This window comes from Lagenorhynchus albirostris, chromosome 13 (assembly GCF_949774975.1).
Source record: "Lagenorhynchus albirostris chromosome 13, mLagAlb1.1, whole genome shotgun sequence".
NCBI classification, from domain to species: domain Eukaryota; kingdom Metazoa; phylum Chordata; class Mammalia; order Artiodactyla; family Delphinidae; genus Lagenorhynchus; species Lagenorhynchus albirostris.
Window position 1 is genome coordinate 48639453 of NC_083107.1, and position 12650 is coordinate 48652102.

Genomic DNA, 12650 nt, shown 5'->3' on the forward strand with positions numbered 1-12650 from the left:
AAGGTAACAGTTGCTAACTAAATAAAATAAGAAAAAATGTTCAGCCTTGCAGTGAGTCAGAAGGCATAGTAGCCGTGTTGGGCATCAGAGGACAGTTAAGTCACATGAAATTATATCTACTAAGGGTAAATCCGTGTACCATTTGGGAGGAAGTGAACAAAGGGGGTTTTAATAATGCAGTACATTTAAGTACGTTAATCCCAAGGTATTATGAAATCTTCCCTGGGGCTCTGCAGAAGCCTGATTTTACCTATAAATTATGAGAAAATAAAGGTGACTGTAGCAACTTCTGTCAGAGAGTTGGAAGGAACGCAGCAATATTCACACGCGCACACGCATGTACACACACTCACATACACACACTCCTCATTACTCCAGCTATAATCATAGTGACACCTTTGTCTTCCTATAAACCAGGTTCCCTTCAAATTCCTGGTTCCAGTCTTGAGGATTCCTTGGACTGAATCCCCTGGTTTGTGTAAAGAGCGACTGTTCAACTTTTCTATATGTAAAAAAGTAAAATACATCTTAAGAAAAGTGGCTTCTGGGTGTATGTATTTCTGGGAGTTTTAGTCAATGCCCTCCCAGAAAAAGAAGCTATTTTGCTATCAAAGAGTTTAGTTGAGTAGAAATCAATAACGGAGAGTATCATCTTCATTTCAAAATATAGCCCCTCTAGCGTTTTCTGAAATGTGGTACATTTTGATGAAAAGCACATGTAGAATCCCCACACTCCCCAGCTTTGAAACTGACTTTCTCAATTATTGCCTATATGGCCTTTCTTCTACTTGACAGTTATGGAAAGTTTGACCTGACTGATGAGACCCTTTTCAACTTCCTCACTCTAATAGCAACAGGAATAAAAAATACCCTAGAAACTTCTGCAACTGCTCTGCTGAATTTGAGAAAAGAGCTCCAAATGAGCTCTCAACTATTTGTAGTGCTGTGGGTATCAGATAAGGTCAATATAAGTAAGGCACCCAAACAAATCAAACTGAAGACTGCTAACTTGGTGGACTTTAAATAACTTAGTGCTTAGTCACTGGAATTAAGCAGCCTATACTTGGAGGCATAGGGAAAGTAAATGCAGATACAATACTTGCATTGATGCACACTGATCCCAATTCACTTAAGCAGAGAGGTGCTTTCTGGCTTAATTAAATAAATACCATCTTTACTTCTTTTATTGAAGGTGTTATAGGAGGTGAGAGTTAGGAAAGTATTGAGGTAAAAGTATTTTATAAAGATGTATGTAATTACCATCAATGTTTTACCCACTTGTTTATTACCTTTACTCAAAACTTTGAAATCAAAGATCTCTGACATTTTCTTAATGGCTATATCCACCCCAGTCCACTCCTGAAAATTTATGAACTTACAAAAATCTCTTCCTCTAATCAGTCAGAAAACATACATTTTGCAGCTCATGTGTTCAGCCTTCATTAGATGTTTGGAGGTGAGGGAATTGGTGGAAAAGAGAAATAGAGTCACAGGACACTATCAAAGGACAAGCAGTCTAGTCTGGAAGAGAAGAAACAGCCCAATAGAAATGAAACATGGAAGTAAGGTTTCGCAATAGTATAGGATCCATACTAAAATGGTTGATGTAATATGTGGTTGAGAGAAGGTTGGGATAAAGATGGATTTTCTCCAGGTTCTCCCATATGTCTTCTTGATTCTGTTCTTGCCAGCTTGAGGCCATCCTATCTCATATCTTCCTTCTTGAGAAATCCTTGATGGCTTTCCAGGGTTCACACTGGAAGGTGTGGATCCTTCTCCTCCTTTAAGGCTCATTCCAAATAACTTCTACTGAGACTGCCCTTTGCTGATGACCTGTGTAAAGCCTCCCCCTCATTATTTTCTTAGCATCCAATTTTTGTGCCTTCTTGTGTTATTGAACTTTTTAAGTTTAAAATTGTCCTGTTTGTTTTCTTATATTTTCTGTTTTATTTCAAATATACTGAAAGTTCTAAGAAGGTGGAACCCATGGCTGTCTTATGTATGTTGTTATGAACACCTTATATGGTACCTGGTAAATTGTTGTGACTTAAAACATATTTGTTGAAATTTTTAAATTAATTTTTTCTACTTGATTTTATTTTTTCCTTTTTTCCCATCTCCATTCATTAACCAATGATAACAGCTTGGCATGCATCTTTCACCATGTTCCTAGGAACATATATAAATATAGGGTCGTTTTTCTCTCTTGCCATAGAAAAATAGAAGCACACTCTATGAATTAAATTTGGTTTTCTACTTTCTAATGTATTATGGACATCTTTTAGGTCAACAGAATTTTCTGTAATTCCTATTTTTAATTCTGTTAAAATTCTAGGCTATAAGTGTGCCATAATTAACGGTGTCCAATAAATTATGCAATTATGGCTGAATAAGTTATTCAACCATAACCCTGTTAACGAGCATTTAAGTTGTCCTTTTTTCTTTTCTCCTCGAAATGTGATAACAGGCATCCTGTATTTATATATCTGCATGCTGGTGTATTTAATTCTTTAGACTATATTCTCAAACTGAGATTGCTTGATTAAAATATGTGTGTACTTTTTAACTTTACTATTGTAAATTTCAAACATATAATAAATTAGAAGGCATTGTATAATGAACTCACATCCACCCATCAGCCAGCTGCAATTTAATCCTTTTAAATTTTGATAGATGTTACTAGATTACTTTCTAAAAATTATTGAGGAATTCATATTCTCACCAGCACAACTGTCTGTTTCCCAAGCAGATGTTCTAACCAAATTGTCACTATTTCTTTAATTCTACTTTATTCCTCCAATATTGTTGGCCAAAAAAAAAAACAAAAACCCTCCTTATTTTACTTTGACTTCCATTCTAGTGAAATTGAGCATCTTGTCCTACATTTATCACCCGTGTAGATCTTCTATCCTCCACTTGCTTGTCTCTATTTTTGTCCATTTTTCTAGTGGGTTTCTGCCTTTTTCTATAGCAATTGATACATGCTTTGTAGATTGTATAGGTGTTAACTCTTGGTTTGTCGCATGTACTACAGATATTTCTCCTCTCCTTTCTCTTCTGCATTTTCACTCTGTTAGTGACACCTTTTTCCATGTAAAATTGTTATTATTTATGGAGTCAAATGTGATTATCTTTTGATATATGGCTTCATTCCATGGTCTGTGATCTATGTAAGTTTCAGGTCCACCTTCAAATTTCTTCTCACTTTCCCCCAAAACTCAATATGCTGCCACCACTCTGGCATTCGTTTAGTTCCTGAAAAGCAAACTCCTATCTTCCTCAAGGTCATTCCACATGCGGTTCCTACTGATTAGAAGATTCTTCTGCCCACTTTTCACTGGCCTACTCTCCACTGATTTTCCACATCTCAGCATAAATGTTACAATCTCAGAAAGGTCTATCTGACTCCCAGTCTAAATCAGAAACCTCTGTTCTACTCCTGCATGGTACTTACCATTTTCCTTCATTACACATGTTCCGGTTATTGCTTTAAGCCTAACTGTGTGATTTTTGTTGTATGTCTCTTTCCCTCATTATATTTCAGGGTCCATGAGGGTAGACGTCAAGCGTGTTTGGTTAACTCCTCTACCCCCGGGACCTAGTATAGTCCCTGGAACATAACTATAGCTCACCATATAATTGATTGACAGCAGGAGTGAATATTCTGAGCGAAAACATCACAAAAGATGGAGCATTTAAGCTAAGTCTTGAGAAATAAGTAATATTCAGCCAGGCTAGAAAAAAAAGGGCATATGAGTCAGGCATGAAGGTAGAACTTACATTGGTGTATGGGAACTGGGAGATGGCAATAAAATTATGACTGTCACTTTCTTTGAGAGAAATGGAAGACAAACTTGAGTAGGTAGCTGCGGCCAGACCGTGAAGAGCTGTGAGAACAGTAGTCACATTGGTACTTTAGTAAACACCATGACAATTTCACGGATTCTGGTAAGACCTTATGGGCACAATGACCATGTAAAAAGTCTGTGAAGCTTGTAGATGACTAAGCTGTGGACACAGAGCCATGATCTTATGGCTTCCCTCAGAGATGAGGGAGGATGTGTTCTTCTGTCTCTTTATTTTCAGTGTCGTCAGTGTCACGCGTGATGTGATTGTCCATTGCCTTTTCTGTTCCGTGTGGTACCATCTGAGGTAGCAGCTGTCCTCGTTGGTACTCCCTGCCCTCCAGGCACACTATGAATTTGTCTGTGTTTTGCACCCCTCCTCATGCAACGCCTAGATATCTGGTGAAGAAAATGATCCTCTCAATCCCACAGCGGTGGCCCCTGCATTTCCCTTCACACACGTGACTTGGTGGCTTTGAAAGTAGCAGAGGAAAATGTTAGTCCTGGCAGCCAGGCAGGTAGTAAAGGCTTATTGATTTCCAAGTTCTATCTGAATCTCCTTTCTGAATCTCCAATGGATTGGGTAGGGGTTGAGATGTATCAGGCATGACCTCCTTCAGGCCATTTGTTTGACCTGCAGTAGCAAACATCAAAATGTGCAGGGCATGGGTGGAGCTGGCGAGCAGGGAAGGATTTGAAACATTCGGCATTCAGTCATTCATCACCTCTCAGAAAACCACAGTGTGAGTTGAAGTGAATGCATATCATATAAATCACTGCCTACCTGCTTTCCTGCAACTGTGGTACTTAAATGTGCATTCTTATGAGTGATTACATCATAATTGTTTCTTTTGGCCTATGTTGTATTGAAACACAAAAATGAAAATAATAATCATTTTCTTTTTTGGTGATGGGGAAAATAATTGTGCTAATCTCAATTCACAAATACCACAGGAGCCTACAATTCCAATTTTCTTTTCACAGTATTAGTAAAATTGGGTACTGGAAAAGTCAAATCTTCCCTTATAAATCTGAAACCATTTTTAAGGCTAGCTTAGAATTATAATAACTTCCACATCTATTAAGACACAGTGCAGAACTATGGTCTGATGGGATCCTTTTAGGCAATTCTTTTTCTTCATTGGGGTGGAGACAAATGTTAAATTGATTACTTTTAATCTATGATAAAACCAGAAAGACTGGTCAAAGACTTTTTTTTTTTTTTTTTTTTTTTTGTGGTACGCGGGCCTCTCACTGTTGTGGCCTCTCCCGTTGCGGAGCACAGGCTCCGGATGCGCAGGCTCAGCGGCCATGGCTCACGGGCCCAGCCGCTCCGCGGCATGTGGGATCTTCCCGGACCGGGGCACGAACCCGTGTCCCCTGCATCGGCAGGCGGACTCTCAACCACTGCGCCACCAGGGAAGCCCAAAGACTTTTAAGTGAGAAAAAAAATTCAGTAAATGCATCTTTCCAATAGTTTTTTTAAAAGGATTATTGTAAGGCAGGTGGTCTAATAATTTTAGGATAGCAGAATGATATATGTTGAGCATAATGTTTTATGACCCTTTATCTACCCCTCTTGGTCTGAAATATATAGCTCAAGTTCCATTTTTTTTATCATTGGTATATTTTATTCTTTATTATTTCTTAATATTGGTAATCTCTTACACTTCTTTTTTTTCTTAAAGCTTAAAGGCTGAATTTTCCTTGTTATCAGTATATAGTGAAACTCTTGCATCATTCTGATGTGACAGGGTCATGGCTGAGGATGTACCTATACACTAACAGTCTATATTGAAGAAATAAAACCAGCAATACAAATGTCCTGGAAACAACATTCTCACCCTGCAAAGCTAAGTTTGGAAACAACATAAATATAATAAGATTACAGTGAAAGAATAGCTCATCCAAGTATACAAAATAGTTTCATAAAAGTGACAATTTGAGCGATAAAAAGAACATCTGATGACATGGTTATTGCCTTGGTAAACTCGTCATCGGAAATACAAGGTCCCACCGCTCACCGAACCCTCATTTTATGTAACAGGAATTAGGATTTTAAGCATCGTTTCACGTGTAAAACATTATGTAAAAACATAAATCAAGAGCAGGTTTGCTTTTTAATAACAATATTTGGTTACTATGTTTCTAATCTCAGAATGGAAAGAAAGAATAACTAAAGGATGTCAGATGCTTTCCATTGCACAGTGAAACCTCTTTGGAAAAATTCATTAATATTCAAAAATTTACCTTTCAAAAATGCAGAGTTATTTTAGAACTTCAGTTGTGAATCATCTTGCTGAGTCAATGAGGGCTTTATTCTCCCGTGTGCACAGACTGTGGTTATGACCAGACACAATCAAACAGTGGCAAACTGGTAACTATAGGCTCCAGTGCAAAGCTGAACGGCCTAATGTGCTCACCTTCCCTGCTTCATAATCAAAGTTTTCTGAAATTGGTAATAAAACATTTGATAAAGCATAGAATTTTATTCTTAAACAAATTTAGAAAGTTAAATTTTAAAATAAAGCAAACCAATGTAAAGCACCAAGGCTGTGTTCTAATGAAATAATCACATTGAGACCTGTTTTTTTTTTTTTTTTTTGCGGTACGCGGGCCTCTCACTGTCGTGGCCTCTCCCGTTACGGAGCACAGGCTCCGGACGTGAAGGCTCAGCGGCCATGGCTCACGGGCCCAGCCGCTCCGTGGCATGTGGGATCTTCCCGGACCGGGGCACGAACCCGTGTCCCCTGCATCGGCAGGCAGACTCTCAACCACTGCGCCACCAGGGAAGCCCGCCATAGGGACAGTTTTAAAGTGTGATGTGAAATCAGGAACTTGGCAATAAGTTTTGTCCCTCATTGAACACCCGGCTGAGTAATGTACCAACTCGAAGAGGCAGAGTCCTGACCCCCGCTGGCCTGACCTTCCTTTACTGAGTGGGGAGGGACACACCAACTGTGCTCTCCGAGGGCCACCTAGAGGGATACCAAGAGCGGGGGGAGGGATGCAGAGAAGAGGTAGGGAGGGGGAAGAAGTAGGAGAAAGAATAGGCAGGAGCATGGAGTGGGTGACCAAGGGCCAAAGGAGCTGGTAAGAAGTAAGACTTGGCACGTGGTCCTCTCCACTCTGTTGTATAGCCAGTTGTGTCTCTTAAACATGTTTGTTCTATGGTATTTCTTAACTGGATCTATATTAGTTCCTATTTGGGGAAATCATGTTCTTTCACAGATACAGTGCCAAGGACTATCAAAAATAAAGAAGGAACATACATCAGGACGATTTCTTTTTCTGTGGTGGTAGTTTTAAAATAACTATTCAGCAAGTTTAAGGATAAGTTAAAATTTTAAATATTTCACTTTTTAACTTTTTTGTGCAGAGCAACAAATGGGTTTATTATTCTTTTTATGTGACAAGGCCCTGGAATCTGTCTTTTACCCTTACTGTGCATTCTTTACAATGAATTATTACCTGATATGAGTAAACTGGTTTAGGGTATCATGTGGAAATATGTTAATAACTGTCCTAGTACCTGAGAGACTATTCCTTTCTAAGTAATCAGAGAAATAATTTGACAGTGACAAACAAGAAAATTCGTAGAGCTAGCTTATAATATTCTTGATAAATCTGGGCCAAAGCAGGCCATATGGAAAATTAGAGACCATCAGATCTTGCCAGATATTTGAGAGAGAGAGAGAGAGAGAGAGAGAGAGAGAGAGAGAGAGAGAGAATTAAAATAAATTTTTATCTGTCCTTAAGATAACACTATCTGTACACAAGTCCCAGAAATATTTCCATAGCCATTTGGCTGATATGAAAGAGGTTATAACCCTTGTGACAGCCTTTTGTCCTCACCACTATTATCAGTAGCTTTCGAGTCATTTAGGCAAAAATCGAAGGCCTTCATATTGCCATTAAGGTGTGCACGTGCACTTTCCCCACATGTAGTAGACCTACCACTACCATTCTTTCTCTCTGAGGGGTATGTGATGACTGGCATCCTTCAGTAAAATGAAGATAGAATTACATGGGAAATTTTTGATTAAGTAAAATAATCTATTATTACAGTGTTCACATAAACTATGTGTAATCCATGATGATATTTTTTATTTTATGAATCATTAAAATAGGGTATATAGGCCTAAACCCTTAGGATATTTCATCTACTCTACTTTTTTTCTTTTCTTTTTGCTAGCCAGCTAGCCTGAAGTGAAAGTATGGGTGGAGCTGAATACTTGCCCATTTCCAGTTACACCGATAATATGTAAATGCCTTGTCTTATTCTTTGCCCATCATCAGTCGGTCCTATTGAAGTTTTCCATTGATCTGGGCTCCTTGTACCTCTGAGCCCCATGTGATGAATAGGCTACATTAGCTTAGTTTTATTTACAAATCACTTAACTTTTGACTATTCAGAGACTTACTGCTAATTTATACCTGTTCCATTCTTTCAGCACCTCTCTTATATTCTCTTTTACCTATTTTTTTAAGTGTTCTCATCACTGCTACAACAAAGAAATGGAGATAGAGTGAAAGTAACATTTAGTTAATTTGTTTTTTAGCACTGCTGAGAAAAAAACACTTGTAGATTTTTAAAAATTATTTAGAAGGTCTTGATTTAGTTTACTAGGAAGTGTAAAGAGAATGCAAAATACTCAAATCCATGAGATATAAGAATTGCTTATGGAGGTTTCTGATTAAATTCCTTTCTTCATATTGTCATGAATGGTGAAGAGATGACTGTATTTTTTAATAAAAAATATTAACCAAATTATATAAGAAGGCATTTAGCCTTTTTAGCCATTTATGCTATTATCTACATTTAAATTAATATGAAATTCCTCAGAGATTTTTCAGTGATCATCAAAATAAACAATTAATGACAATCAATATGGGAACCACATTTATAATTCATGAAAATAATTACATTTCTCTAGCCTTTTATTGCACATCTGGGAGAGATGTCCCATTAACCCTTAAGTGTATAAATACTTCTGATCTTAGCACAGAAGTTAAGAAAATTATCACTTAGCTTTCAGATTGGAAGCATAAACAGAAAAAAAAATTGTTAAATAATCAGTTAGATATGGAAGCAACTGCATATTCCAAACAGACCTAAAATAATATCTGTGGTGGTTATTAATTTTTAATGTGAATTAGGGGAAAAAAGGGATAAAATGTTTCACCATTGGGTTTGTGGAGGGTTTTTTTGGTAGGCTAGCTTTATGATATTTAGAATCTTTGTTTATACATGGGTTACAGAGCTGTTTCAGGCCTGCATGCGAAGCAACCTTTTGGCTGGAGTCGCAAAAAAGACAAGTATTTTCCTTAAACAGGAGGCATTTCTCAAATGGCTCTATGGCAAAATGGAAGCGTTTGAGGCTTTGCTTTGGTCTTTGTAATCTCATTCTGGTTTTACCACCAGTTTGGCTTTGGTGCACTCCTTCTACAGTTGTGAAAACATACCACAACTATCTGAGCTGATAAAAATAAAATTAAAATTCTTTGGCAAGATGGTCCATTTACAATACCAATTCCTAAATGGAAAAAAGAGGCCATATATATTCTTAGTTTAGAAAATGTAAGCCCTGCATTGCATTAAAACTCTCAAGTCTGACTATCATGAGCTATACGATTAGGACTTTTTCTCCATTCTCCCCATTCTTTTCTGACAGACAGAGTGAGGTGATTATGAAAATGTGTTTAAAATGAAAGCATTCCATCGGGTGTGGGGAAATGATTTAGGTAATATTTAAATAAAACCCCTTTTCCAGCTCTTGAGAGACCATGGTAAAAGAACGTTCCACAAAATGAGCAAGTACAAAGTTGTCATTTAGTGAAAGTTAGCAGCTGAGCTAATTGGCAGACTTCGGCAAAGGTGACTGCATTTGAGAGAGAAAGTGCTGCTTTTGGTTTGTCACATAGTGACAGAGTTCCTGCAGCAGGCTCTGTTCTTCTTGAGAGGAAATTAATTTCCTGTAATCAAATGCTGCGGATTATAGTCTTTGTCTCCTTCCGCCTCAGCCACAGAAGCAACTCCAAGGCTTTTTTATTCAACAACGTTACATGAGCTTTTGTAAAACAAGCAGGGATACATTCAGCATATGAGGGTTTTACCTGCCACATTTTGTAGCTCCAGAACAAACGGCTGCTTTGAGACTGAGAGCTCTTCCTCTGTAAGTGACTATATTCGTAAGGCTTTATTTGGGGAATGAAAGTGACGGCAAGAAAGCCACATTTAGGCAGATGAAATCTTGGTGATGTTTGAAAATCGAATTACAAAGCAGCATAGTGCTATATGGTAGGAAAATGATTCCCAGTAACTAATAGGAACTTTTGTAGAAATATTAAAAAAAAGGGACTTCCCTGGTGGTCCAGTGGTTAAGACTGTGCACTCCCAATGCAGGGGGCACGTGTTCAACCCCTGCTCAGGGAACTAAGATCCCACATGCCGCATAGCACGACCAAAAAGGAAAAAGACCTCTTGCTTAGCCACCCGGAGCACCGTTGAAGAGTTTAAGGGTTAGTGGGTATAAAAAAGAAATCCCCCTCCCTATCGGGGAGGGGGGGAATATATATATATATATATATATATATATATATATATATATAAAAAATTACTAGTGATAGTGAAATAAAACTACCATTTTAGCTTTTTTGAACTGTTCAGTTTCTGGTGTGTGTATATATACACACACACACCTTCCACATATACACACTATTTATGCAATCTTGAGATTATTTAAGTTCATTATGCATAATTTACAAAGACTAACATTTTGAAAGTTATAGCATTTTTAATTATTACATCTGAAAAGTTATCTTTTTTTCTGTAAGACAAGGGAGAGGATGGAGATTCAGACAAAGAGAGAAAACACAATCAATCCTTAGAGAAAAATGACCTGTGATCAGAGATGGGATAGAATTTTATCTCTCTACAGCTCCTTTTCTTTTAAATTCTTTTAAATAATAATAAATTTATTACGTAGAGGAAGAGAGCCGCTCCCCCCTCCTGCTATCTATAAACTAAATCCCAGGACTTTTCTCCCCATCTGTGGTCAGTTTCAGTGCCTGACTAGGCCTTGGAGAAAATAGTAATGCCCCCTGTGATCCATTTCTTGTACCCAAGGAAGAACTTTATACTTTGGAAAGATTGAATGAGGGTTTGTCAGTTAAATAAAAGTGGGGCAGCCAGTCCTTTATTTATGATCATCTACTTGGTACTGAATTTTGACTCAAAACCAGTCTAGATGGTCTTTAAAGTATTTTAAAATATTTTCTTACTTTCTCCTCTCAAATTTAGTTTCGGTGATCACTCAACCACTGCCAGTGAATGAATAACATACACACATACTGATATGAACAAATAAACCTCCAACCGAAAAGAAAATTAGTTGTTTTCGTTTGTAAAATTGTGACTAAAATAACACTTTTAAAAGTAGGCAATTAGACTATTAAAAGTGCCTGGGTTATCTTTTTGTTCAACACTGTATTCATTGCAATAGGAGGCACTACAATTTCTGAAGTAATCCTAAATTTAGCTATCTTGTTTCAGTCTAGAGTGAACCGTAAGCGTTTTGTATCAATATCAATTCGATTCTTAAAATGATAAACTCTAATATGATCGGGTAGAGTCATTATGATGTTATGATTTTATTCTCCATGTTGGGTTTATTGTTTTTCACCTAACACATCAACATGGCCCTTTAGAACTACATGGAGCTTATTTGGAGCTACACTTCCAAGAACCTGTTAACAAAATCCATCTGTGAAAAAGAAAAGATGGCAACAGATCTCTGTCGCAGTGCTTTGATTCACAGCCCCTCGTTTTTAGTGACCAAGAGGAATAGGAATTGCTCCATTTAGCAACAGTATCCTTTCTCTAGAGCAGTCGATGCTATTCCATTAGGCCTGGAAATAGACGGTAAATGTAGCTCTCTGGCATTCAGGAAACTCCATAATCACTTGGTGTTTTTTTTCCCACCCTCTTTCCTACAGCCAACCCAACCCGGGCAGGCGGGAGAGAGCCATACCCAGGCTCAGCAGAAGTGATTCGGGAGTCCAGCAGCACCACGGGCATGGTTGTGGGGATCGTAGCCGCTGCCGCCCTGTGCATCCTCATCCTCCTTTACGCCATGTACAAATACAGAAACCGGGATGAAGGCTCATACCACGTGGATGAGAGTCGAAACTACATCAGTAACTCAGCACAGTCCAATGGGGCTGTAGTAAAGGAGAAACAACCCAGCAGTGCGAAAAGCGCCAACAAAAACAAGAAAAACAAGGATAAAGAGTACTACGTCTGATCCCAAGATCTGAAAAGGACCCTTGTATAGAAATAGTCTTCATTTTATCTGAGACATAATATAAACTTATTTACTTTCCTTTTTATGAAGCACATAAAAAAGAAGACAGGGAATGCAATCAGGAAGGAAAGACTGTTTTTAAAAAATAAAAACAAGTATCTCATGCTCTTGTTTCTCCAAAAAAGAAAAAAAAAAAAAAAGCAGAGGTCAATAAATTCCCTAACATCCACAGTGTTTTAATTTACTCTGCCTGTCTTTATGTTGCTGGAACATTTCTAAAAGACAGTGGTGATCGCACGCATTCATAAAGCAAAGGAGTATTACAACATCGGGAGGCACAACCCAAAAACAACACAAAACACAACACAGAAAAAGAAGCTACCTGTGATCCCGGATTTAGCCAAAGGGCTAGCACTTTCCCGAGAAGTCAATTAGTCTGATTGCCAGAGAAGACTGTCATTTTGAGTGACTCGACCTGCAAACCTTTTCAGAGTTCGTC

At 38.0% G+C, this 12650-nt stretch overlaps 1 protein-coding gene across 21 annotated transcripts in view; it reads left to right on the forward strand.

Annotated features, from left to right (window-relative positions):
- Nucleotides 1–12152, forward strand: part of NRXN1 (neurexin 1) — a 1122104-nt gene extending 1109952 nt beyond the window's left edge. For all 21 annotated transcript variants that reach the window (XM_060170168.1, XM_060170152.1, XM_060170157.1 and 18 more), the window contains one exon: nucleotides 11844–12152. In XM_060170168.1, coding sequence (XP_060026151.1) covers nucleotides 11844–12151 — 308 coding nt within the window. In that variant the 3' untranslated portion in view covers nucleotide 12152. The remainder of the gene's footprint in view (nucleotides 1–11843) is intronic.
- The last annotated feature ends 498 nt before the right edge of the window (nucleotides 12153–12650 follow it).